The 27,440-nt window shown below is 40.8% G+C and overlaps 1 protein-coding gene across 9 annotated transcripts in view; it reads left to right on the top strand.

Annotated features, from left to right (window-relative positions):
• LOC129326929 (uncharacterized) overlaps nt 1-27,440 on the top strand; it is a 228,339-nt gene that overhangs the window by 70,830 nt on the left and 130,069 nt on the right. For 8 of the 9 annotated variants that reach the window (XR_008596770.1, XM_054975290.1, XM_054975282.1 and 5 more), the window contains exon 8: nt 19,851-19,976. The exons of the other annotated variant lie outside the window; for it this stretch is intronic. Coding sequence is in view for 7 of the 8 variants with exons in the window: in XM_054975290.1 (XP_054831265.1) it covers nt 19,851-19,976 (126 nt within the window). In the remaining variant the exon portion in view is untranslated. The remainder of the gene's footprint in view (nt 1-19,850; nt 19,977-27,440) is intronic. 9 annotated transcript variants of the gene reach the window in all.

The following is a 27,440-nucleotide window of genomic DNA, read 5'->3' as shown; positions in this document are numbered from 1 at the left end:
AAAACCATTCCTAATGAAACAATTTGTTAAAAGCATAAAAATACCTTTTATTGCAGGTGGCATATGGGTAGATCTAACAATGAGAAATAGTGAAAAATAATACTACAATTTCCATGTTTCAAAAAATCACAAAGCAAGAATGGCTATACAGGGTCTCTGCATCTGACAAAGGGAACTTGACTCTTGAAATCTTATATCCTGGAAATCTTCTTGGTCTTTAAGTTGCTACTGGACTTGAAGGTTGTCTTTCTCCAGGAGACCTACATGGTCACCCACCTGAAACAGGGTCTTATCTTAACCATTAAGACATAAATAATCTGTGTTTATAGTAACTTGGATCTAGGGTTAACAGGCAACCAGCAGGAGAGTTGGAGGCATGAACTTGATGGGAACTGATGTCATAAGCATGATATCACTTCTGAGGAAAACTTGGTAGTTCCAGGGACAACAGCAGCAGACAACAGGAGCTGTGGGGGGGGGGGGGGTTTGCTGGTTGGATCCCATAGATTTCCCAAAATGAAAAGACAATTTTTTCCATTTCCATTTCCTCTCTCCCACTGCAGACCTCCAAGTCCCCTCTTGTGCACTTCTTAAAGAAAGGTCTGCCATTAGGACCAGCATTTCAGGGGGTGTTGGGGGTTGCAGCAGAAGGGGAGAGTCATGGAATGTCTTTTCTACTGATAGAAATCTCTTTCAGTAGTGGAAATGCTCCATGAATATCCAAGCAATATCTATACATTTTCCCCCACCCTCCCACCATGGAGTTTGGGGTTCTCCCACCCATTTTATCTTTACAACAGCCCTATAAGAAAAGCTAAACTTAGAGGGAATGACCATACCACACTCACTCATTGACCTTGGTGGCTAAGAGGAAATTGAACTTGTACTTCCCAGGTCCCAGTACTCTAACCACTACACCACACAGCATGAGTATGTATGCAGAATATGCATGATTTTATAAGGAAACTTATGTCATCAATTATATATTCTGTCATGTTGATGCAATGTGTGTATATTGAACATGGATTAAAGTGGGATTCTGTGTGTGCACATGTGTATGAAGTGCTCTCAAGTTGCAGCTAACTTATGGTGATCCCCAAAGGAACTTTCAAGGCAAGTAAGAAGAAGCAGGATTTTGCCATTGCCTTCCTCTGCCAGAGTCTTCCTTGGTGGTCTCCCATCCAAGTACTGACCCTGCTTAGCTTCTAAGATCTGACAAGATCAAGCCAGTTTGGTGTAGAAGAGCAGCAGGACTCTAATCTGGAGAACCGGGTTTGATTCCCCACTCCTCCACTTGAAGTCAGCTGAGTGACCTTGGGTCAGTCACAGCTCTTTCAGAGCTCTCTCAGCCCCACCCACCTCACAGAGTGATTGTTGTGGGGATAATAATAACATACTTTGTAAACCTCTCTGTGTGGGTGTTAAGTTGTCCGGAAGGGTGGTATATAAATCAAATGTTGTTGTTGTTGTTGTTATACCATGTTGCCTTCCTTCCAAAGTAGGATATTCATCATAGTTTAAGTATATCTCAAAAAATTCAAAAGTTGAAAAAGATGATATTAGCAGATAATGTTGACAGGACACTACACAAATTACTTAGGTATTTGCTAATGGCAGCAAGAGTGGTAATGGCAAGCAATTGGAAAGAAGAAGAATGCCCAATCAGGGAAATTTGGAAAGATAAAATGACAGAATATGTGGTAATGGCAAAATTAACAAGTTACATAAACAGAAGGTTGATTAAAGAATTTGAAGAGAAATGGAGAAACTATTTTGCTTACAACAGATAAAATTTAGAAAGATAAGAATAAGATATATCAGATCTGCAAATCTGAATATAATTATATATTGACATATTCTTTAATTTGACTGTAAGATAACTGGTTGACTTAAGATAACCAGTACAATAGAATGTATGATAGATAATATTGAATTATTGTTTAAAAGTCAGCATTGTTATTGTTAAGAAATATATAAGTAAACGGTAATGAAAAGATAGGGGTAATAATGATTTTTTAACTTTTCAAGATAAAGAATAGAAATAGGTTTGAATTCTGCACGTGTTGTTTATTTGAAAATATATACCTGAAATAATCTCAAATATTATTTTAAAGGTTATGATAATTAGTTGCATTAAGATAACTGGCAGAATAGATGCATGATAGATAACACTGGAATATTGTTAAGAAGTCAGCATTGTTAATGATAATATAGGGTAATAATGTGTTTCTTTACGTGTTATTTGAAAATAAATACCTTAAATAGTCTCAAATATTATTCTAATACTTTTAAAGGTTATGATTTTTGCACTCTGAGCTTTGATAATCCTTGTAGCACACAGCTTTGTATTTTTGTCCCCTTCCTTTGTCTCTTTTTTCTGTCTTTGATTTTCTGTTTTTAATAAAATAAAATATTTAGGAAAAAGATTAAAAGCAAATTCTTGTTAATCTTGCAATATTTTTCTAATAGAATCTGTCACTTCTTACCAATTGATAATTTCTCAGCTGTTCTATTGAAGGAACACCATCCTAACAAAGAGAATCAGAAGTAGGTTCATTTGAACACTTTTAAAATATGACAAAAGCTGTTATAGGCCAGACAATCAACAAACAACACAACACAACACAACACCAAACAGAGTTGGCCCTTAATTCAGACCTTCTGAGGAAGAGAATGTTGCATATGAAGTACCATTCTACACTTCTGGGCTTTTCAGAGCAGAACCACAAGTGACAAAATGCACAGATTGGACACTTGTCAGCTTCCCTCAAGTTTTGATGGGAAATGTAGGCATCCTGGTCTCGCAGCTTGGCTCTCTGACTGCTGTCCAATGGACTTTTCAACTGTCACTTGTCCAACATTCCGCCAAGCTGCCTACATTTCCCATCAAAACTTGAGGGAAGCTGACAAGTGTCCAACCTGTGCCTTTTGTCACTTGTGGTTCTGCTCTCAGATAATTCACACAGGAAATCTGGTATGTTAGTAGTTTTTCTGCTCTCCCCTCTAATCTGTATTTCACACTGAGTTTTTGCAGTCTCTTCCTTTTTCCTGTCTCTGCCCACTTTTTTTTTTTTATTTCCTTCCAGCCCCTTATCATTTTGTCGTTAGAGCACTGTACCTTCTGGTTGTTCATCAAGTTTCATCTCCAACCCTTTAGTCTCTAATGACATCGTCTTTCTTTAGATGACCTCCAGAAGGTCCTTTACTGCTAATAAACCAGCATGCCAGAAATAACTTCCCTTCTGGCCATACCAGCCAGGTCTACACATGAGGTGATGAGAATACTGCACTTGTAGAGTGCTGTATCATTTTCAGATTACAAATGAGGAATTGCATTTTAAATGCTTTCTTCCTCCTATGTTAATAAAATCCTTGCAAATGAAAAAGTACAGGAGGCAGTAGGACGCATGAGAACCTTTTTTCAGATGTGCTGTTTGTCTGTTTGCATAACATTCCAAAGTCATATCCTATTGCCCCCCCAGTTGAAATGAAAGGCAGACACAAAGCTTGGGATTAAAATTGGGCCACTTTATTGATTACAACATAACTTGTCATTACGGCAAAGGATCAAGCTAACTAGCGGTACAGGTCAAGCGCTGGGGTCACCCTGGACCTCTGCCTTGACCTGTCTGGGCAAGCCCCCACTGCCCCAGGGGTGAGCCATCCAATTAATGGCTGTACCCGGCGGCCAGGCAAATGGTTCCCCCTCCAAGTCTGCAGTACCTCGCCGTACAGCAGGAGGGCTTTACTTATACAGGGGAGCCATGCGGCAGTCTGCCCTCGCCACTGGCTACCGTACAGCCCACCAGCTGCTCCGGACAGACCCCAATTCCTCACCAATGAGGATGTGCCAAGGGGGTCACCGGCCCACTCATTTTGCCATCCTAACCTGCCAGCGCCAATGGTCAAGCCTCTGCTTAGACCCTTGCGCCCCACAAGTGGCTTATGGCCAACCTGAGCCCTTGCTGTAGATCATTCAAGAATATGTTGTTGCCCGTCCCCAAGAGGTGGACACCATCACCCCAGTAAAGCTTGCCCCACTCAGCCTGAATCAAGGGCTGTGGCAAGTAAATCCCCAGGTCATGCATTAGGGCTTTCTCAAGGGCTCTGTTGGCCTTACGCCTAGCCCATTCCATCCTCGCAGGATCATTAGCAACAAGGAGAGCCAACCTAAAATGGCCCCCAACTGCCTAAACGGCCACACAACCACCAAAATATCTGCCTCCCCCTAACTTAATGAAGTGTAGGTAGATGCAGAAATGTGGGGAGGGAAAGCTGGAGCAGCTTTTAAAATGCTGCTTAGCCAATCGGCCAGCAAAGCAGCCGCGGTTATTCAGGCCAGCAATCAAAAGGGGCAAGGGCAAGTAGGCAGTTTAAACTGCATCTAAATGAAGCCTGTAGCAAAGTAGTACCAAATACTCTTATCACTTGGGCATTCTATCGCCACATTCCCACCTCATGCCTGAGTAAGTCAAGTCTCTACTTGTTCTCTATTAGTTTCTGTTGCATCACTGCATGGAAATGTTCTACCATCATATGAGGCATAATCTCGTTCTTAATGTTAAATCCATAACATTACATTTTTACTGTCAAACTTTCTCTGAAATTACTATATCTCAGAGTTGGCTACAGTCGCTCAGTGAAAAGCTAGTATTTCCTCCTAAGTTTTCAGCTGAACTCATATTTGTAAATCATTTGCAATGCAATCCTAAGCAGAGTTACTCCAGTTTAAGCACATTGATTTTAATGGGGTTAGAATGGAGTAACTCTTTTTAGGATTGTACAGATACTCTGATACTGCACAGCCTAATCTACAAACTAAATTATTTGAATTCTAAATTAAGGGAAGTGAAAAGTAGTTTAGTATGCTATGATGTTCCTTTGTCCTTAAACCCCAGAAATGGTGCCAGAGATGTGTTTAAAATTCCAAAAATAACTAAGTAGAATCATCAAATCATAGACTCTTAGAATTAGAAGGAATCTCCATGGTCATCTAGTCTAACCCACTGCACAATGCAGGAAATTCACAACTAGTTTATTTACATCAGAGGGGAACGGTCAGGGGTTGAAAATTCCTGAGGTAAAATTCAGAATATGCACAGACTTCCATTATTATGCTCTTCAATGTTACTTAAAGGCTTATATTTTGAGGTTTTGGTTCCCTTGCTTTTCTCCAAGCACTCTAGTATATTTTCTTTCAGTAATCTCTTTCTCTTCTGGGGTTAAGAAGGCTGGGACCCACTTTCTAGTCCCCCCCTCTCTTCACACACCAGTGCTTTCCTTCAATCATTAATTGAATCTGAAGGTCTCCACAGGCAGTTTTCAACCACACCCGACCAGGGATCTATTCACTCTCCAGAGTTACCTCCCTGTTTGACTGGGTAAGGAAAATCTCCTTTCCTTAGAAGGTCTACCCCTTTCTTTGACACATTTGGGAGTTTGCACCTACTTCCCAAACCTCCTTGCCAACTTTCCCAGTTATCATGTCAGTACTGAAACTGTTTTCCATGAGGACACTATCTTTCAACTTCTTCACACTTGATCTCTCTCTGATAGGACTGAAAAAGGCCCTCCTCTTTCCAGGCCAGGCTACTCATTCTGAAGCTTTGGAGTAGTCTGCCACTCAAAACTCTCTCATTCTGAGAGGGATTAACCTTTAACAGTCCTGCAAACTCCTCTGGATCTAAGCCCTGCAAATGTGCATGTACAGCCCTTCCAGCCTTCTTTAAAACATGCAAACCATCACATATGCAAATTTAGGCCCGCCTAAAATTATTGCCCAAGATGGCATATTTCAATGCCATTTTGTAACTCATTGACTGGATGGCATACTTAACCCCACACAACATTCAGTTTACGTAATTTCTAGGATACTTGATGTTTTTTTAAGTGAAAAGGAGACTTTTTGGTTTTAATTTAAGGTTCTTATTTTTTTTTTCTTGCGTCTGGGTGACTGTCTGATATTTAAGCCAAAACCCAAGTACAGTATGCACTGTACCTGTAGCTTAAGCTTCCCTTGTTAGTTCAAATATTTTACAGTACGGGTTCCTTCTAGACAGAAATTGGTTGCCAGTGAGGAAAAGGGGGCACAAAATATCCTTTTAAGGTGGGTGGCACCAGTATGTAGCATCCTATTGGGGCTTCTTAAAGGCAACAGCGGTTGAGGTTGGTGGCACCGAGCAGTGTCTTTGCCAAGCATGTCATAGAAAAAGGGATCTTTTATGTCCAGCATGCAATTAGGGCTAGGTAAAGGAAGTTGAGCAATTATTGTTATATAATGCATTGGGTTCTGCCCAAGGAACAGAGTGTAACTTAATATTACCACAGCAAACGTACTGCCACAGCCAAGGGTCAGTAGCCATTTCAGTTATAAACCCTGTCTTGCAGTTAATTTATAAACCAGACATGTATATTATGTCAGGAGAAAACCTAGCATATATTTATTTTGTTCAGTATTGGAGGAGACATAATAGCTTAAAAAATGCAATCTGACCTTTAAAAATACAGTTTCTTAAATTAGACCATTCCATAGAGCAAGAAGAATTTGGTGGTTTATGACTTTCTCTTCTTAAATAGCTCTGGTACTATATTGCATTTTCTGTGTTGGTTTTGTCCTGTGGAGAAGCTGATAATCAACAAGAGACATTCACACCCTGATGACTTTCTGCACTGGAAAGGGGTTGTCTGTGTCCCAAACTAGATATTACATGTAACAAGTGATTGCCATGAGAATTTATTTATTTAGCAAATTTTAATGGGAATCTGCACAGACAGTCAGCAGCTTCATGTTTCCTGTGGTAATTCAATCCCCAAAGACTGCAGAAGCCCAACTAAGATTATGACTGTGGTGCAGGGGGAGGGACTTCAGACTCCCTCATGCTATTTCCATCAACAAAAATGACCCTGAGGGTTATTTCCTTGGTTGGGATCCTGCAGCCCAGTGAACCCACGCTTCCACCCCAGTGCCTCCTTGGCTGGGTGGGGAAAATGTGCAGCATGGCAGGGGTAGATCTGACTGCAAGTCCCCATGGCAATCACATGTACCATCTAGCTTGAGCCTGTATATCTAGTATACCTGTGCAAAGGAGTTTGTTTTGATTATTTTATTTTTATTATTAAATCCCAAAGGGACAGGGGTTGTTTTGTATGATTTGGTTTTGTTATTGTTTGTTATTGTTGTTTCATTTATTTTCCATTGGTTTCAATGGAAGTATCCCCCCTTTCTTAGGGTCTGTACCATCCTGGTCTTCTATCAAAATTGGTAAAACTTAGAGGAATGGCAGTACCCCATTAGGACATCTACAATGCCAAATATCAGACAGATAGAATAAAGAGGTCCCCCTTTTTGAGGCCATGAAATGTGCTCATATTTAACATTAAAGTTGATGGGAGAACTGATAGGAAACATTTAACACATAAAGCAGCTTGAGAAATTGGCACTGCAGCCACTTAGCTTGAAGAATAGTAGCTTGAACTTGTACGGACAACTTCCAGCACCAGGTAGACTGCTGCTACTGTTGGCTGCTGCTGCTTGTTCAAAATCACCCCTTATTCTCCATCTCCATCTGCCCCCACATTCTGCCTGCCAGAGCCAGAAAATCCCTGCCAGTCATGATGTGTTTTGTTTGTGCACAGATGTCAGATAAGATTATATGATGTGTGCATGATATATATGTAATTTTGTTATTGAACTGTGTGTAATAAAATACATATAATTTAAGTGTTGTGGTTGGGTTACAGTTGGGACACCTGGCCATACAATACAGATTTAATTACATAAAACAGACTAATCCCAAATTAATTGTAATTCCCCAAGAACCACCGTAGCTTCTGGGTGTGTGTGTGCACAATTAAAAATCAAAAGGGTTCAGTACTAGGCACACTCAGACAACACAGCCAGTCATGTGCTGAAACTATTAATAAAGAACAAATGAAGCAAATAAGACTGAGGGGGGAATTAATTTTTTTTAAATGGCCTCCAAAGAGCCAGAAGTGGCAGGAGAAAGCAAGCTAGAAGGCAAGCCAAATAATAAAGCAGGGAAGAAGGCGAAGGGAGAAGCAACCTGCAAGTTAAAAACAGTAAAAAGCTACAGAAAGAATTAGAGAACATACTAGCATACACGAAACAGAAACTATATTCAAGAAGAAAGCTAAGAAAGAAGAAAGGAATAATACAGGATAAATAGTACTTTGTACTTTGGCACAAGAAAACTTGCAAATGATCTTTCTCTCTCAGCTGGGTCCCTACAAAAGGTAAGCTGCGGTAGTAAAACTAGCTATTATCTGATTCAAAGTCCCAGCCTATATGCTTCAGGATTGAACTACCTCACACGTATATGTAACCTTAGTGGCTACAGTCTGCAATCAATCAAGAAAACCCAGAGTATCTCTCTCTGCTTCCCTTAAGAAACACAACTTTGTATGTCCTTATTAGGAAAAAACAGCAGAGACAGACAGAAACAATACAATAATGAAAGCTCCTAAATAAAATGAAAAAATAATGGGTTTTTTTGGGGTTGTTATATGCTGTTCAGGTACAAATTTCTTTCTGTTTCATATTATTAAAATTACAAAACTGCTCATTTTTGTACTTATTGTAATTAATAATAATAAGAATTAATTAATTAACAACAAAAGAAATGCACAACATATTACAGCTAATGCCCCTGCTACTGGTAGCCCAGTGCCCCACCACTGCTTGCTAATGTGGTGGAGGATGATGGGGGAAATTGGCATTCCCTCTTGGTTTTGCAACGATAATGTTTCATGGTGATACTCTAGCATTTCCCCCAAACTTATTGTAAAACCATAGAGTTTTGAGAACATGCTAAAGCATTATTCTGAGACATACATGTTACTTCCAGTTTGCATCAGAAATGACATCACAATGTCAGGGGACATCAGATGGGGAAGTACCCACTCCCCAAACTCTCTCACCAGTTGCCAGCCTCAGGCAGGAAACCCTAATTGGATGTATCCAAAGGGACAACAAAAACTGCAGGAGAAAATAGCAAATTTTCATTGACCTACATATCTTTAGGCAACAATGAATATGTAAATGTGCAGAAATCACAGTATAGAGTTTGTTGTGGTTTGCATCACTACAGGCTGCAGACAAAGGATTCCATGTTTGAGTGCTTCCACATGTAATAATACCCCCTAACTATTAATGCTGACCATATAATAATGCCCCCCCTAACTAGCATCCTAGATGAGTCTTTAATCTGACATGTGCTACTACCAGGGAGGCTTTTAGAATACAAGAGTATTCAAACGTGTCTCTAACAGTCTAAAATAATACAGTTCAAGGACGCCACTTATAATATTTCTATACATTTGAGGGGGGAGAGATAATTCAAAATAACACCTAATTCCCATATTAAATATTTGCCTACAAGCATCCATGCACAATGTAAGGACTGGTGTCGAGGAGTGTATATTCTTGCTGATGCACATGATCAGAACATACTGAAGAAACTACTTACTCACACAATGCACAATTCAGTTATAAAGTTAATTGCCACAAGAGGTAATGCTACAAAAGACAAAAAATAGAGGAGCCTCATGGTAAATCTACAATACAAAGGGAAACCCACCACAATAAGATAAACGTGAAATAACCATGTAATGTAATTTATAAGTAAAGATGGGCACAAACGGGGGGAAACCCAAACACAATGTTCGTTGTTCGTTGCCATCCACGAACAGTGATTCACAAGCATTGACGGACATGACATGTTCACAAACATGTTCATAGTTGGAGGTTTGTGGGAGCCAGAACGCCCCCTTGGGACTTAGGTGAACTTGAGCCAGGGAAAGGAGAGTACATGGGTCTCCCCCTTTCATGACATTTTCTCTTCACAGTGGCAAAAACTGGACTGTCTGCTGGAAGCTAACTGAGGAGTTACAAACTGACCTTCCCAATGTCCAACACCCACCAAATTTGCAGGGGCCATAGTCCTTACTGTCCTCTGAAGACCCCCCCCCCAAGTTTCAGAGAGATTGAACCCTGGGAAAAGCATGATCCATGGGTCTCCCCCTTTCACATCATTTTCTCTTCACAGTGGCAAAAACTGGACTGTCTGCTGGAAGCTACTTTGAGGGGTTACAAACTGACCTTCTCAATGTTCAATGCCCACCAAATTTGCAGGGGGAATAGTCCTCACTGTCCTCTGAAGATCCCTCAAGTTTCAAAGAGATTGTACCCTGGGAAAGCCATGATCATGGGTCCTTCCCTTTCCTGTCATTTTCTCTTCACAGTGGCAAAAACTGGACAGTCTGCTGGAAGCTACTTTGAGGGGTTACAAGCCAGAAGGAAAGCCAGGAGTTCAGACAGAGTTCAGACAGTCCATGCCTATGTTGCCAGGGGAATTGATTGAAAGGCGCCAGACTGTCTGGGTTTACGAACGGCTAACAAACACCACGAAGAGGGCTTGGAACGAACACATGTTCGTCGGGAACGGGGCCTCACACAAACAGCTTGCTCATGAACAGCAGATTGGGCTGTTCGTGGCTTTTTTTGTTCGTATTGCTGTTCGTGCCCATCTCTATTTATAAGTGCTGCAGTGCTTAATGAAAGTGCTAGGTGCAAAATTCACAGTATACTAATGGTTATAACAGAAATAAACATGCCATTCTATCCATTTTCAATATAACAACAACACAGTACAAAACATTTCTTTCATTATTCTGTTTCCTGGTTAAATGTATTCAGTTCCACAGCCTCAATCTGATGATTACATGTAGGTAAACTCATTACTGTCCATAGATCATTGTAATGTGTTCCTGTTCCTTGATTCTTATCAGATGGTCTCAACCAGATTGGTTTTAATGCATTGCCTCTTGGATGAGAATGCAAGAATGAACAGACATTATGGAATGAGTGAAGCTGACTGCACCTCTTGAGGAAGAGGATGAAACAAAGTTCAAGCTGGCACTTTGTTGAGCTGCACGGCGGAAACAACTTGGTTTATTCTATTGACTGGCCCAAGGTGTCTTTCTGAACTGTTCCAATAGCCTGTCGAGATCATCTGATAAGAAACAAATAACAGGAACACATTACAATGATCTATGGACTGTAATGAGTTTACCTACGTGTAATCATTATTTCTGTTATAACCATTAGTATACTGAGAATTTTGCACCTAGCACTTTCAGTAAGCACTTATAAAGTACATTACATTGTTATTTGCCGTTAGTCTTATTGTGGTGGGGTTTCCCTTTGTATTGTACAAGAGGTAATGCTGGCTACTAGGAAAGTTTTTTGTTTAAAGGAAGTTAGACTAATTCGGGGAAGACAGGTAATCAATCACAATGGATCTTTAGTCTGATCCAGCAGAAGTCTACTTGTGTTATCACCACGGAAAGTCAAATATAGAAACACACACATGTATACATTCCTGAGATAAAGTATACACACATCTTCATGCCAACTACCTTGTACAAAAATGTATGGAAATGTACTTGCAGATATTGGCTCATAGGCAATTTTTTTTTTTACTGCTGCTGGAAGGATGTGTCTGCCATCAGTGACGTGGTGAATCCTGGGAGTTGCATTTTGAGAGGCACAGTGGATTACAGTGGGAAGAAGCGTTAGGAAAATCCTGTTTTGGGCACTCCACTCTTTTTTCATTTCACATTGGATATAAGCCATCATATGAAGAAGAATTTTGGAAACACAAAAAAATATAATTCTTTACTTTTTAAAGAAGTTCTGTCTCCACTATCTGTGGAGCATAGTCATGTGCTTATTTCCATTGGTCAGTTTTTTGTACTCTACATCTGCGTACATATGTTATTCTCCGACCTTAGAACATGGAAATAGAGGAACAGTTTACAAAGAAGATAACTGACTTTTGGGTGGTAATTGGAAAGGAGCGAAAGTCAAAGGCTGTTGTAATCTTTTGGCCCAATGAGGAGTAGTTCATTTGTTTTTTGTTCCTGTTCCAACATATTATAACATTATTGGAGATGACTTCATAGGTCATCTCCAACAACATTTGAACTTAACATTAAAGCCTTTAACTGTGCCTGAAAGTCAGTCTTTATTAGCATTACAGCACTAGGGTTTCTTAACAGTTTCTTCCCCATTTAGCCCCATTCTGAAGTTGACCACTTTAATCAGTGGTTTTAATATCCATCCTGTGTTGGTAACAGCATGTACAGCATATGTCCATAGCAGCAGTCTCCCAATAGATTCTTCTGACAAACATACCTTTGCTTGAGAAGCAAGTATCTGTGGATACTTAAGTCCAGAGAATGGAGCCGTGAATGGACAAGACAGCTCTTCATATACATCTGAAGAATGCCCCAGATTTGCAGGAAAATCCAAAATCTAAAAAAAAAATACATGGGGGGAGGTAAAAAAAAAACCAATGATAAAAGGAGTGCCTGTAACAATGTCCTCCATGGCTGTTGCATTCATAATAGTTTAGCTAGTATTCCAGACTTCGTTTCTGTCAGTAAAAGGTAGATGAAGGGGACAGGGCCCTTTCTAGGGCTGTTTTGGCTTTTGAGGGAGGACTCACTGGGGCCAGGTCCAGAAACAACCACTGGGCAACTTGCTACCATGCAAATGGCATGACTCACCCAGGCCCAGTTTCTTGCTACTGTTCAATAACAACTTCCTCAGAAAAGCCACGATACTCATGTTCCAATCGCCATTCTGCTGTGGAACCTCACTGGGTGACTTTGATCCATTCACACGCTCACAGCTTAACCTACCTCTCAGGGATGTTATGAGGATAATATGGAGGTAAGGAGGTAAGGAGAATGATGCTTTGGGTCCCCATTGTGGAGAAAGGCAGTATATAAAGGAAGTAAATAAATAATAAATATCAATGAATATGGAGGAGCAGATAAAACATAAGTTTTTAAATCAGGTTGAAAGAGAGAAAGAAATAGGGAAAGGTGAGAGTATGAGGACTTCCAGGAGAAAGAAAAGTGAACACAGTGGAAGAGGGGAAATAAGATGCCCGCTGCGAGATCTTGTGGGTAGACATCGGCACAAACAGCACTACAAACAGAAAAAAACAACGAACAGCCTAATATGCTGTTCTCGAACAAGCTGTTCATGAGGCCCCATCCTAAACGAACAGGTGGTCATTGCAAGCCTTGTTTGTTGCCTTCGGCAGCCATTCGGCAAGCCAGACAGTCCGGCACCTGCTGCAATCAATCTCCTTGGCAACCGGAGGCAGGGAGGGACTGAACTCTGTCTGAACTCCTTCTGGCTTTCCTTCTGGCTTTAACCCTTCAAAGTACTTCCAGCAGAGAGTCCCGTTTTTGCCACGGTGAAGAGAAAATGACAGCCAATGGGGAGACCCGTGGATCATACCTTTCCCTGGGTATAATCTCTCTGAAACTTGGGGGGTCTTCAGAGGACAGTGAGGACTATGTGCCCTGCAAATTTGGTGGGTAGTGGACATTGGGAAGGTCAGTCTGTGGGGTGTTTAAAGGGCCCTGCTCCTTGCACGTGGCAGGAAAGGGCCCTTTAAATCCCCCCTGCCGCCTGCCAGCTGATAGTTTAAAGGGATCTTTAAAGGGCTAGGTAAGTGGGTTTGAGGGGAGGGGGCTATGTGGGGGGATTGGGGAGTAGGGGTTCTGGCCCCCACGAACAACGAACCATGAACATGTCCGGGAACAGTTCATGTTCATCCATGTTCGTTGTTTGTGGATGGCACCAAATGACGAACAGGGTGTTCGGGGTTTTTTCCATTCGTGCCCATGTCTACTTGTGGGTCTCCCAGTGTCAACTCTATTTGAAAGCCTACATATAATTTGATGATTTGGGGCCAAATCAGGCCTTATCGGCAGTTTTGTCCTATTGTGGGGTTTTTTAAGAAAAGAAAAGAATTTGTAGACAACATGCACCATTCAGAATGCTGTCATTATAAATGTTCATGTCGTATTTTAACCTGCCTAGAATATTTATTGCAGCTCCTCCTTACATTACCTTAAACTTTTATCTCAGGAGGGCTCTGCTCACAACCAACACTCCTTTTTTCCCACATAGAGCTACAGATGTTCTCTACTTTACTCAGGCTTTTTATCTTGAGAACACCTTCCCTTTGGGGTTTGAATCTCACTGCTAACAATACCTGTGGTGTTTTGCCACCTTTAGGCGACCTGTAGATTGCAGCTTCTTAAATGACTCTCATTATAAGGCTCTGAAATGGCATGTATTACATCGCTTCCTGCTTCTTATTTTGTGGTTCAAAATGGTTTTTACTGCCATCAATGACTTTTGCCTTAGATTGCTTCAGTTTGTCTTGTATTATAGGAAAGCTTAGTTATAGATGGTAGTATGACAGAATGGTCAGCATGTGACAGTCGCTGTGAGGTAAAAGGGGTGCTTTACTAAATCAGAAATAGAATTTATTTATGAATATATATGTATAAAGGTTGTTGAGTATTAATAAGTATATTGATTTCAGAATAGGTTCATAAGCTAGGTGGTTTTAAATTAGAACTTTAAATGTTTATTCACAGACCCATTCACAAAGAGTAATTTTTCACTACAAGTGTGCACTAAGAAAATTTCCATTTCAGTTTCAAATCTAGGGTTTCAGAATTAACTGTACCATTATTGGTAAGATGGTGCGGGTTCAGATATAATCTGGTTTTGTTGTTGTTGTTTTGTTATCATGAGTTTTGGAGCCATTCTTAGAGGCTGTCTGGGGCAGCTGTTTTTGCACTTAACAGCCACCAAAGTCGCACAGAAAACAGTCTTCTCTCTAAACCCTAAACATACCGAGTTTGAGCACACACAACATGGGATTGGGTGGTTAAGATGCATCTGACGAAGAGAACTGTGATTCTCGAAAGCTTATGCTACAATAAAGTGGTTAGTCTTAAAGGTGCTACTGGACTCGTTTTGATTTTCCAAAAGACCAAGGAAATAATCCTAAACAGGTCTACTCACATGTAAGCCCAATGTTATTCAATAGTACTTACTCCCAGGGAAGTGTCTTTAGGATTGCAACTAGAGATGGGCATGAATCGAATTACAACCCAAAAAAATGCACGAACCAGGCTGGTTTGTGGTTCGCGAACCAGTGGTTCATGGAAGCTTGTTTCCATGAACTTCCACGAACTGGTCTACTGGTTCATTTGGGTCATAAAGGGGCAGTTTAAATGGCCATTTCCACAGGGAAATGGCCATACAAACTTTTCCTGTGGCTTGCAAGTGGCAGGTCCCTTTAAACTATCAGCTGGCAGGCAGAAGGGGGGATCCCTCCCTTTGCCTTCTGCTAGCTGATAGTTTAAAGGGACCTGCCATTTGCAAGCTGTAGGGCCCTTTAAACTACCCAAACCCCTACTGCCCCGCCTACTGCCTGCCAGCTAATAGTTTAAAGGGACCTGCCACTTGCAAGGCAGGAAAGGGCCCTTTGAACTGTCAAATGCCCCTTTCCCTACCACTGCTAAGTGGTTGAAAAGGGGCATTTAAACCCCATGAACCACAAACTGGTTTGTAAACTTGCTCCAGTTCATGGTTACTGGTTCGTGAAAACCCACGAACCACAAACCTCATGGTTCTGTTTTTTTGTGGTTTGTGCCCATCTCTAATTGCAACCTATGATTGAAATATTCCAGAGCTTTTATCATGTTTGATTGATTGAACAGACCACTTGCATCCTACCCCGTGGCACTTTCCTCACAGTGACCAATCATCCAAGTGCCTTGATGGAGGTGGGAGAGATATATCAATGCCCAAGCAGCAACTAACCATCCCCTCCAAGATGCATCTTCCTTTCAACAGACTTAGTTAAACTTCTGGAGTGTTTCCAAAGCCAATAGGTCGGGAGGGGCAGTCTTCCTAGGACCCAATTAGCAAGGAGACAAAGACATTGCCCAGGTAGCAACTAAAAAAAGATGCACTAATGCACACACTCCACCTTCCCACCAATGGATTTCCTGGGTAGCAGCAGAAAAAATGCACTCATGTGCATTGCACACATACCCCCTTTCCACCAACAGAGTTAATAAATAACATAAGGGCTCTCTCCCCTTAGTATCTGATTGGTGAATGTTGTTAAGGAAAATAAGACACTGCTGGCCCAGTACCTGTCTGTTGCTGCTGCTGTGAGCTAAGAACTGAAATGAAACACACACTTTTCAGGGGAAGGGTGCCATTATAACTTGGTTTCCTGAATTGGCTTCACTTTTTAATGAAATGAAGCAGCAAATTCTGGGTGTATTTCTAGCTTGTTAGTTTCTTTTTGCATATCCCTATTTTCTGCAAATAATAACCAGAGTCAGTCTCAAAGGCTTATTCCCTTCACTCACAGAATAACACAATACTCTCTCTTCTCACAATACAGACCTCCACATAGATTGACTGGACTAGACTGTCTCCTTGAAGAAGACACACTGAACACTTTCCCTCAGCTATCTGACTACAAACTGCAGTTCACTCCATCCCCTAGAGCACAGCTAACCTCCAACCTTCAATGTGCTTCACTCACCCATCCAGCCCTTCTCCTTCTCACTTTAGAGGCTTGCATTTTAAACCACAATAACAAATATTCAAAACTCCCCACATTAACCAACAGAGACTAAACACAAACTATTCACGTACCAAAACTTTACTTCATTCAAATGTTCTCAGCTATAAGGAAAATGCATCTCATGGTTGATAGGTTGCTTTTAACTGAAGATCACTTGCATGGCAAAAAAAAAGGTACTATGTTTACAGCACAATATTTCAATTCAGTCTAAAGTTAGCCGTTGAAAAGAGAAGAAAATCAGTTCAACTGAAACAAGTTCCTTGGCCAAATTTAAGGGACATCCTTTTAAACAGACGTTCTTAATTATCAAATTCCACACTACTTTTTAACAAACATGGTAATGTCAGAAAACAGTGAGAGAAATCTCTTTTTCCCGGTAGTATTTCCTATGCCGTGGAGAAATTTTATTTATTTATTTATTTATTTTAATTCAATTAATTAATTAATTAAATTTGTAACCCGCTTTCCCCACAAGCGGGCTTAGAGCAGATAACATCATCATATATTCATAAATATAAAAGATAAAAACAACCCACAGTATAAAAAAGAATCCATAAATATTACAGATACAAAAAAAATAACTTCATGATGCAGTGCTCCATATTGCATAATACAAAACATTCAAACCCTGTCGGGTGAGAGTGGCAGCTGTTTACATGGACAGCAAGATCAGGAAGGGAGCCCAATGGCCCCCCGCCACATGTGGCCAGCTGGATAATTCGCCTTCCTCAAACACCATAAGCTTGGCAAAAAATCTCTGCCTTGCAGGACCAGCAAAACAATAACAAGTCCCCCTGGGTCCTAGTTTCCACAGACAGAGAGTTCCACCAGACTTGGCCCTGACTGAGTTCAGGTGACCATCTTTGGGGCCAGGGATCACTTACAGAGCACCCTCTGGGGAACATATGGTGAAAGGCGGTCCCACAGATATGTTGGTCCCAGTCTGCTAAGGGCCTTAAAGGTTAAAACCAGAACCTTGAACCTGATCCAGAATTTCACTCGGAGCCAGTGCAGTTGGCATAAAACGGGTATTATATGTGACCAAAATGGGGTCCCCGTAAGGACCCTTGCTGCTGCATTCTGGACCAGTTGCAGTTTCTGGATCATACCCAAGATGGTTCTGCAAATAAAGGTTGGGGGCAGCTTATATCTAATAAGAACAGAAGAAAAGCCCTGCTGGATCATACAAAAAGTTAAACTAATCCATTGTTTCCCAACCTTTTTTCCATGAAAGAGCACCAAAATTATTTTTTCAAATCCCAAGGAATCCTTACCTATGAAAATGTTTACAGGCCAGAAAAAGCTGATGGCGGGGAGTACAATTCAATTAATGCTAAGTTATTGTCAAGAAAACTTATTTGTAAAGAGCTGCTATATAAAAACAGCTTACATCGTAAGAAAAAAAGAAAGTATTTTTCTTGTTTTTTTACATTATCTTTTTTTTTAAGTATCCAAAAATCAATTCAAAATAAAGCAATACGGCTTAATATTGCTGCCCAGAACAAAGCTGGCTTTTCCTGATGGATAATAAAGTGGCGCAGAGTGGTAAGCGGCAGTACTGCAGCCCAAGCTCTGCTCGCGACCTGAGTTCGATCCTGGCAGAAGCCAGGTTCAGGTATCCAGCTCAAGGTTGACTCAGCCTTCCATCCTTCCAAGGTCGGTAAAATGAGTACCCAGTTTCCTGGGGGTAAAGTGTAGATGACTGGGGAAGGCAATGGCAAACCACCCCGTGAAAAGTCTGCCAAGAAAACGTCGTGATGCGACGTCCCCCCATGGGTCAGTAATGACTCGGCGCTTGCACAGGGTGCTTGACCTTTACCTTTAGTATGACAAAATGCCATCACATACCTGTGCCAATAAAATATGTAATGCTCAGTAAATGAAATTATTTCAGAAATTCACAGAGCATTTTTGAAACAGATCCAATTGAAGGCAAAACTTCAACTAATATTAGTCATGCAGAAATAGCTCAAGGCCAATCATGGCAAGACAGGGAAATGAGAGGTTCAGCCTGTGGGTGTTCACAACATTTAAGAATGGGGTGCTTGTCTGCTGAACCTACTTACAGCAAAGATAACAGTAACCCAATGTATAGGGTCACTTCTAGGTATTGGTAGGCCCTGGACAGGCAGTGCCCATGGGCCACCAGCAACAGCTGCCTCAGGTTACTCACCTCTGGAGGCAAGGAGGCACTACCAGCCCACATCAGATTGCCTCTTCCACAACACCTTCCGGTGCAATAAAATCCATTCAACTCAGTAAACTTTACTTTTGACTAAACAGTGTGATTGTCTGAACACAGACCATTCTCCTAACTGGTTAGTTATATCAAATTAATATCTGAAACCATGGTTTAAATTGATTTATTAGCCATAGTCTTAACTATAGTTTCATGTAATGTACAAATACAGCCATCCATTCCTGACTTAATTTTTACTAATTCCTGGTACTCATACTCTTTCCACAATGGATCATGATCTTGCTGAGGGAGGGAGAGGAAAGAGCAAAAGCATTTGAAAGATTAATTGAAACTGGGATTTCACAAAACTGAATCTGGGATTTCACAAAGTATAGTTAAAATAAGCCATGGTTTCACATAAAGTGTGAACCAAGCCAAGGAATGAGGCCTTCATGTATCAGAGCACTCTCGTAGAAATCCATGTGTGAAACATTGCTCAACTTTTAACCAGCTTCTCTGGCTCAGGATCATTGATGTAAATTGAATGCACAGGTATATATCAGGATATATGTCCAACCATAGATGTCACTAGAGATGGGCACGAACCAGGAAACTTCCAAATCTTGTGGTTCATGGTTTGTCGCATTTCATGAATCACGAACTTTCATGAACTTGCCCCAGATTGCGAACAGGTTTGTTCAGTTTATGAAAACATCACTTCCAGAAGATCTGCAGAGACAAGCCCCCCACCCCACCCCCATTGCCCAGGAAAATGATTGATCAGTGCCAGGCTGTCTGCAGTGATGAACCGAAATACGAACCAAATGAACTGGGCTAAAATTCATCACAGTTCATGAGAAATGAGCTCCCACAAACCGCTGGTTTGTATTTTGGTTTGTGCCCACCTCTAGATGTCACCAATCAACTCTGCATTGCTGTCAATAGGAAGAACATTCTAGTCATGATCACTGCATGTAAGTAGAGCTGGATCAAGGCAGTAACATTTTGCAGGCAGGTCTTTGATCATGCAAAACTATCAATAAAGAAGTGGCCTGATGCAATACAAAAAGACAGCTAAAATGTTTGTGGGCAGCCTAGTTAATATTAGCACAGGTATGCATGATTTAAAAGAAAAAAAAATTCAACAATTACTTTCTTTTAAATAGATACCATCAGCTAACTCTCCTGTATATGAGACAAGAAACAAAGAGTACAGCATGAGACAACAGGAACCATCAAATACACAACCAATTTTTCTGCTTCACCATGATAATTTTGATGAGAGCTGTCAGGTAAAACATTTTACCTAACTCAGTTTGCTCTGTGCAATCAAGAACTTATTTGCATTGTTATTACTTTTTATTCTAGCAGAAGATAGCAATACACCCAAAAGCAAGCATAAAATGATTGAAATAGCAGATTTGAGGATTTCAGATATTAACAATATGTATTTGCCCTTGATCAATGTATCTGGAAAAGAAGATAAAGCAGGAAGAGTGAAAAACTTCACCATTTGGAAAGCTGCTCACAGTTTACATTTTCAGTGCATAAAAAAGAGGCACATAACTTGCTTCCTTGGCAAAGTGTGTATTGCAGAGGCTTCCACTCCAACACTGAAGTTGAATGCTTGTTAGCACAGTAGTTCACAGACAGAAACACATAGCCATGGTGATCCAAACATAGGGATCTATTGCAGAAAGGTATCATGGAAAATATTTGGGCACTTAGGGGGTAAGAAAGCATTTGATAAAAAGATTCAAACTTCAACGCATGATACTAGGATGGAGTATCATGTCTCAGTGCAACAGAAAGGATTGTGCAGTTGAAGCTAGAGTGGTTGTTTTGTCCCAGGGGTTCTCTGTACAAAACATTCTGCAGGATTTTAAAAGTTTGTGAACACAGCTGATAGTGGGATAAGTTTGTTCTAGGGATATTTTGTTCTAGGGATACTTAAACACCTGCTGGCTTGGCTAACAATTTGTTCACTGGTAGCCAATTTTCTATCAATCACATTATTGTTTGCAAACAGTTTGATCCTGTTTGCCAGGTTATTTTCAGTTACGCAAACAGTACAATACAGTTTCATGCATGCACATTTATTTATGTCATTTTCACACAGCCTGATGCCAGTCCTGCTTTTCCCTCCACCCCCCGCCCCCAGGCCTGCTGCTGCATACCACTCAGCAACCAGTGGTATAAAAAATTTAACCAATCAGTCAGCAATTATAAGTAAGCATTCCATTTTTTAAAAGTTCTTACCATTTGTTGTTGGTGTTTTGCGCAGCATTGTTCCCCCCTCACGTCATCCCTGACCCCGAGTAAAATCTTACATATTGTACAAATAAGCTCCACTAGTGCAAGGAAACAAAACTTCCCTATCACAATTACTACACAGTTGAAAAGCTGTTTGACAGCTACTCAGGGTGGTTGATGGACAGGCAAACAGAATGAAAATTCAGCTCACTAACACATGAAGCTGCTTTATACTGACTGAGACCGTCGGTCGATCAAGGTCAGTATTGTCTACTCAAACAGGCAGCAGTTCTCCACGGTCTCAGGCAGAGGTCTTCATTTCACCTGCTACTTGATCCCTATTTACTGGGTGTGATGGGAATTGAACCTGGGACTTTCTGCATGCTGGGCAAATGGTCTGCCACTGAGCCATGCCCCCTCTCCTGTGAGCCATAGTTTGCAGCTGTTGAACAAGGTATGTTTGACTACAGCATTTCTAGTTTGTACTCTCAGGATAACATAGAACACACATCACCTTCAGTTCTCTGAAAATCCTATTGTCTGTCCTCAGACTGTTCGACTGTGCCAGTCCTTAGAGTACTGTCATGTATTTTCTTCTGACATTCCTGAACAGAAACAAAGATGGTTGTTGTGGGTTTTCCGGGCTGTATTGCCGTGGTCTTGGCATTGTAGTTCCTGACGTTTTGCCAGCAGCTGTGGCTGGCATCTTCAGAGGTGTCGCACCAAAAGACAGAGATCTCTCAGTGTCACAGTGTGGAAAACATGTTGGCAGGTCATTTGTATCTACTCAGGAGGGGTGGGGTTGAGCTGAGTCATCCTGTAAGAGTTTCCCAGGGTGGGGAATGCTAATGGCGGGAGGCTTCACTGTATCCTGAGGAGGTTTTTTTGCATATGGATTGGTGCTTGATGTGCTAATCTTCTCTGCAGGGCTATTGTCGAGTATAGAGTGTTTTGTTAGCCTGGTGTTTTTCAGAACTGGAAACCATGCTCTGTTCATTCTTAAGGTTTCTTCTTTCCTGTTGAAGTTTTGCTTATGCTTGTGAATTTCAATGGCTTCCCTGTGCAGTCTGACAAAGTAGTTGTAAGTGTTGTCCAGTATTTTGGTGTCCTGGAATAAGATACTGTGCCCTGTTTGCGTTAGGCTATGTTCAGCCACTGCTGATTTTTCAGGTTGTCCAAGTCTGCAGTGTCTTTCATGTTCTTTTATTCTTGTCTGGATGCTACGCTTTGTGGTCCCGATGTAAACTTGTCCACGGCTGCAGGGTATACGGTATACTCCTGCAGAGGTGAGGGGGTCTCTACTGTCTTTTGCTGATCGTAGCATCTGTTGTATTTTTCGGGTGGGTCTGAATACTGCTTGAAGGTTATGCTTTTTCATAAGCTTTCCCATCTGATCAGTAATTCCTTTGATATATGGCAAAAACACTTTTCCTGTAGGAGACTGTTTTTCCTTGGTTGTTTGATTCATCCCGGGTTTGATTGCTCTTCGGATTTCATTTCTGGAGTAGCCATTTGCCTGAAGTGCGTGGTTTAGATGATTAATTTCCTCATTGAGAAAGTGCGGCTCACATATCCGTCTTGCGCGATCCACTAATGTTTTCATTATGCCTCTTTTCTGTCGGGGGTGGTGATTGGAGTTTTTATGTAAGTACCTATCAGTGTGAGTTGGTTTCCTGTCGACCTTGTGACCTAACTGAAAGTTTGCTTTGCGGATGACCAAGGTATCCAGAAATGGGAGTTTTCCCTCGATTTCTTTCTCCATTGTGAATTGTATGTTCCGGTGGATGTTGTTGAGATGATTCAAAAAACCCATCAATTCTTCCTCCCCATGGCTCCAAATGATAAATGTATCATCCACAAACCGGAACCATACACTAGGTTTGTTGGGTCCTGATTCTAGAGCTGTTTTTTCAAAATGTTCCATGTAGAAGTTTGCTATAACTGGGCTGAGAGGGCTCCCCATTGCCACCCCATCCATCTGTTCATAGAATTCGTTATCCCATTGGAAGTAACTGGTTGTCAGACAATGATGGAATAAGGCTGTTACATCCACTGGGAAAATCTGATTAATAAGTGCAATAGTGTCTTTTACTGGAACCTTGGTAAACAGGGATACAACATCAAAACTGACAAGTATGTCTTGTGGATTAGTTTCGGAGAACTGATTTTGTTGATGAAATCTGCTGAATCTTTGATGTAAGACGAGGTTTTCCCGATGTGGTCCTGCAGGAGATCGGCCAGATGTCTAGCTAATTCATATGTCGGTGAACCAATGGCACTCACAATGGGTCGGAGTGGGACCCAAGGGACAAAGATAGTGAGCTCTTGTCAGGGTCTGCATCTGATTCAGATCTCTGCTGCTCAGAAGATATTGACAGGCAGTAGCACACTGTTCATTGTTTCATTCTGGCAATAATGAGGGGTGCATGTGTGCATGCATGCGTGTGTAGTACACAAGAATTGTGCATGGCAAGGACCAATGGGTGCATTATGTAGAATTGTGTGTAATTGTGAAGAGATGCTTTGCAAGAAAGCCACTGTAGTATATGAGCTAGAATGTTGGACTAGGATCTAAGAGGCCCAGGTTCAAATCCCAATTCTGTGATGGAAGCTTACTGGGTAAACTTGGGCCAATCACATGGACTCAGCCTACCCTACCTCCCAGAAGTGAATAAAATGGAGGAGAGGAGAATGACGTAAGCTACTTAGGGGAGACCATTGGAGAGAAAAACAGGGTATGAATGAAGTAAATAAATAAATAAACACCCAGCAGTCCTCCTGTCAGGCATGGTATGATCACCAATGAGAAGCAGTTCTGCATTCATTTCACTTTTGTCATAACAGAAAATAAAGAGATGCATTGAGGGATACCACTTTGGTGGTAGCTATGTCTGATCTCCTTTGGTGAATCCAGGTCTTCTTCCTTCATCTGCTTAGCTCCATTATTTGTTCTACTCTTGTCACACAAGACTGTGATGTAATGCTGGGAGTGAGACAAAATGTGTTGAATTTAGTTGATATATTTGTACATCAAATACATACCCCAAGTCAACTCTAGCTGAACACAGTAAATATGAAAGAAATATGAACACAGATGAACATTTTTGTGATAATAATATAAACAGGATCAAAACCTTACTAAGAGATTTAAAGGTAGTATGATAGAAGGCATTGGCTGTCGTCACACGGGCTTCTATTTAGCGCAAAAATGGCGCAATTTCTCGGCAAACACCCACCTTATTCCAACACTGATGCGATTTTCTCTCTTCTGCTTTGTGCTTGATAGTCGCGATATTTTGCGTCTCAGTGTGAATGCCTCAGATTGATGTTTTTCACCTCACCACGCCATAGGCCCACCTTTTTTTCTCTCCTCAGTCCCAGAATCCATTTCTCCCACGACTCCCCCTTTTTTTTTTGGTAATAATGTCCTTATATCGCTATAACGACATCACACAATGAAAATTTTCTGCTGAAGAAAACAAGTAAAAATGACTGAATTGACATTAGAGAAATTTTTATTTTAACCCAAAACCACACCTCACTAAAAATGGAAAAGTAAAAGGGTCAACCAATGTTCTGGCCACTCCATGGGCGGGAAAAAAGGGCAACTTATCAGTGTCGTTCTGGGTTGGGCAACTGGCATGTTTATCTAATGTTATTCCGTTATAGTGGAATTAAATGCCCCCCCCAATTTTTTTTAAAGGGGGAGGAGCTGCTTCTGCGCCCATTAGAGAGAATGGAACAGAGCGCTTAGGTGTGGACAGCTGGGAGCGCGAAGAAATGCAAGGTGACCCAAAGAAACGTTACTGTGCTGATATCAGCGATAACGCTATATGCTGTAAATTTAACGGAACAGATGCCCGTGCGACGACGGCCATTGTTAGCCATGCTGTATATATTGCTTGTTTAAAACCCTGGCTTCATTTCTGCTTTATGCAGATTTTTGAAGCACTATAAAGATCTGAGAGGATAATGAAATAGGTGAGCACATGTCAGATATTCCTACCACTTTCATCCCCACTGAAGGAAAAAAGCTTACCTCAACCGTAGAATCTGAACATCCATGTACATTTTTACTTCTGCTCACCATTGTACATGGCAGAACAAATGTCTGGAGTGAAGCAGAATGTCAGTTTCTTAGCTTTCATGCTCACAGCTTTTCTTAATAAAATAGAGACATCTTGTACATTCTCCAACAGGAGTGTCTATTTCTTAACTTTACAAAAATGTCAAGTTGGGAGGAATAACATGGACTGTTAGTTAAACTTAAGCAAAATAAGAATTGGAATTTAAATTTAATGTTCCAGCTGTCCACAAATTGGAGAAATAAAATGAGAAATGTAAATGAGCTCACTAAAAATAATGAAATCTGGCTAGAAATCATCTGGAATAAATGGAAGTTTACAATCTGGAATTACTCTGAGGCATTTCAAGATAACCCAGTGAAAGCTCATTTAATGATATATGAACACATTTTCTCTTATTTTCCAGTCCATTCCTATTTGTAATTTGCTCTTCATTACTTTTATATCACACTACTGAAACAAACAGTTACTGAAAGCAGAGTATTAAGGTGGCTGTGCCTGTGATTTAATTTGGGCTTGAATTATGGTGAATATTTAGCTCATGTGTACTGCATAAATTTAAACTGATTTGAAATGATTTGACTGTCACAGCTTCCCAGTTTTGTGAGGTAATGACCTATTTCTTATTCAAGAACCTTAGCACTCTGACTGGTCAGTTCAACAGTTCATGGACTACAGCCTATGACAATAAAAGTGGTCTAAGTTTGGTGTATACCGTAGGATAAAAGTACTTGAAGGAGGTTACCACAGGCTGGTGAGCACTGAAAGACTGAATTAGATGCCAATCATTAACATGCCATGGAGCAAGGAGGGAGGAAATCCTTCCTCTGTCCAGACAGACAGACTAGCATTTTCAGATTCAGCAAAAGAGGCAGCGCTACCATCATGCCAAAACAGTGAGATGAGCAATAAAACTCCCACAGCAGGAAGTACCTTCTCAGTAAAGTATTTCCTATTGTTCTTTCTGTCTGTCTGCCTCTGATACTAATCCTAGTGAATCTGGAAACATCTTTATATAAATAAAATTTGTTCATGTTCCAAAAATATCTAGCATACTTGTTAGAAAACTGGATGTCTGATCCTTACGTTCCTGTAACAGAGCCTCCTACAAACCAAGAAAAAGTTGTACTAGAGACCAAACATGGATAGAAGGTGAGAAGAAATATGTAGAGTAACCAGCAGTAAGTAGCAGTCTGGGAGGAAAGAAAGCAACTTTCAAAGAAGACTAGGTCGGGAAGACTCTCTCAGAAGGAAGGGATGTGTTAACCTCATGTCCTGTTCACCCTTTATAAACTCAGAGGCCACTGCAGCAACTGATAAACTACACAATGGTTAAGGAACAAAAAAGTTCACCTGCAGAATTAACAGTGGGTGGGAGATTAGAGGCAGCCTTGTGGCCTTCAGGGAGCGATCTCAAAGAACCGTGTTCTGGATGACCCTGGTCAGGCATGATTTAGATACAGACATGCACTTAAGAAGCCCTAAGCCTCTAGTTAGCTTTCCTGTATCAAAACATTTAACTCCTGGCAAGAGGTACACCACAGATAACGTTTTAGTTTTGTTATCAGGTATAGTAAGTAACACTATCACAGAATCTCTGCTTCTGTTCTAAGTCTTTATTAATAAAACATGATTGTTCAACATTCTTAATATCAGCTCAATCAACAGAAAATCATACTATCCATTATAACTACATATTCTTAAAGGGGCGCAATTACATGAGTCCAAAAATGCATCTTACCCAAAGATAAGCAGGTCACAGTCAAGGAACCCCTTCTAGGAAGAATCTCCCAGTCAATTCAGCTTCATATATACATGGGATTTTAGAGCTACCTCCTAACAATAACTACTGTCCTGCTTCAAAGGGCTCATATTTTTGGCTAACTAATTATTTTGTAACTTCAAACACCAGACAAGATTATCTATACTTGAAACATCTTATTGAAGTATATAAAATTATTAGTTCATTCTTGCTACATTTTATCTTTAAAAAGTGTATGGAAAATTAGTGATTGCAAATTTCCTCATACATATGAATATATTTTGGCCCTCAACCAATACACTGATCCTTGAATAGTATCTCCACTTCTGTGAAGTTAGACATTCCTTTCATTCTAAGACAATCACCACACCTGGGCCTCAACATATTGTATCTACTGATAAGGGTTAGATGGCTTTTCTAATGTGCACAAAGCCATACAACTGTTATTTCTCTGTTTAATGCCCTTCTCCAAGGTTGTTCTGTTCTAGGCCTCTCTAGACTCCCTTTGTGGCATCTGAGACTGAGCTAGCCCTGTGTTTGTGGGCAAAGACATCTACTATTTTCTTGGTCAAATCCAGCAGATGTTCTCCTATAGTTCTAGCTTTATGCATAACAACAATCTGCCCTGCCTCTAGTCAGTTTAGGAGCTTTTTCAC

The sequence above is a fragment of the Eublepharis macularius genome, chromosome 1, assembly GCF_028583425.1.
Source record: "Eublepharis macularius isolate TG4126 chromosome 1, MPM_Emac_v1.0, whole genome shotgun sequence".
Classification (NCBI taxonomy): domain Eukaryota; kingdom Metazoa; phylum Chordata; class Lepidosauria; order Squamata; family Eublepharidae; genus Eublepharis; species Eublepharis macularius.
Note: the sequence above shows the minus strand (reverse complement) of the source record. Positions and strands in the feature narration are given on the sequence as shown.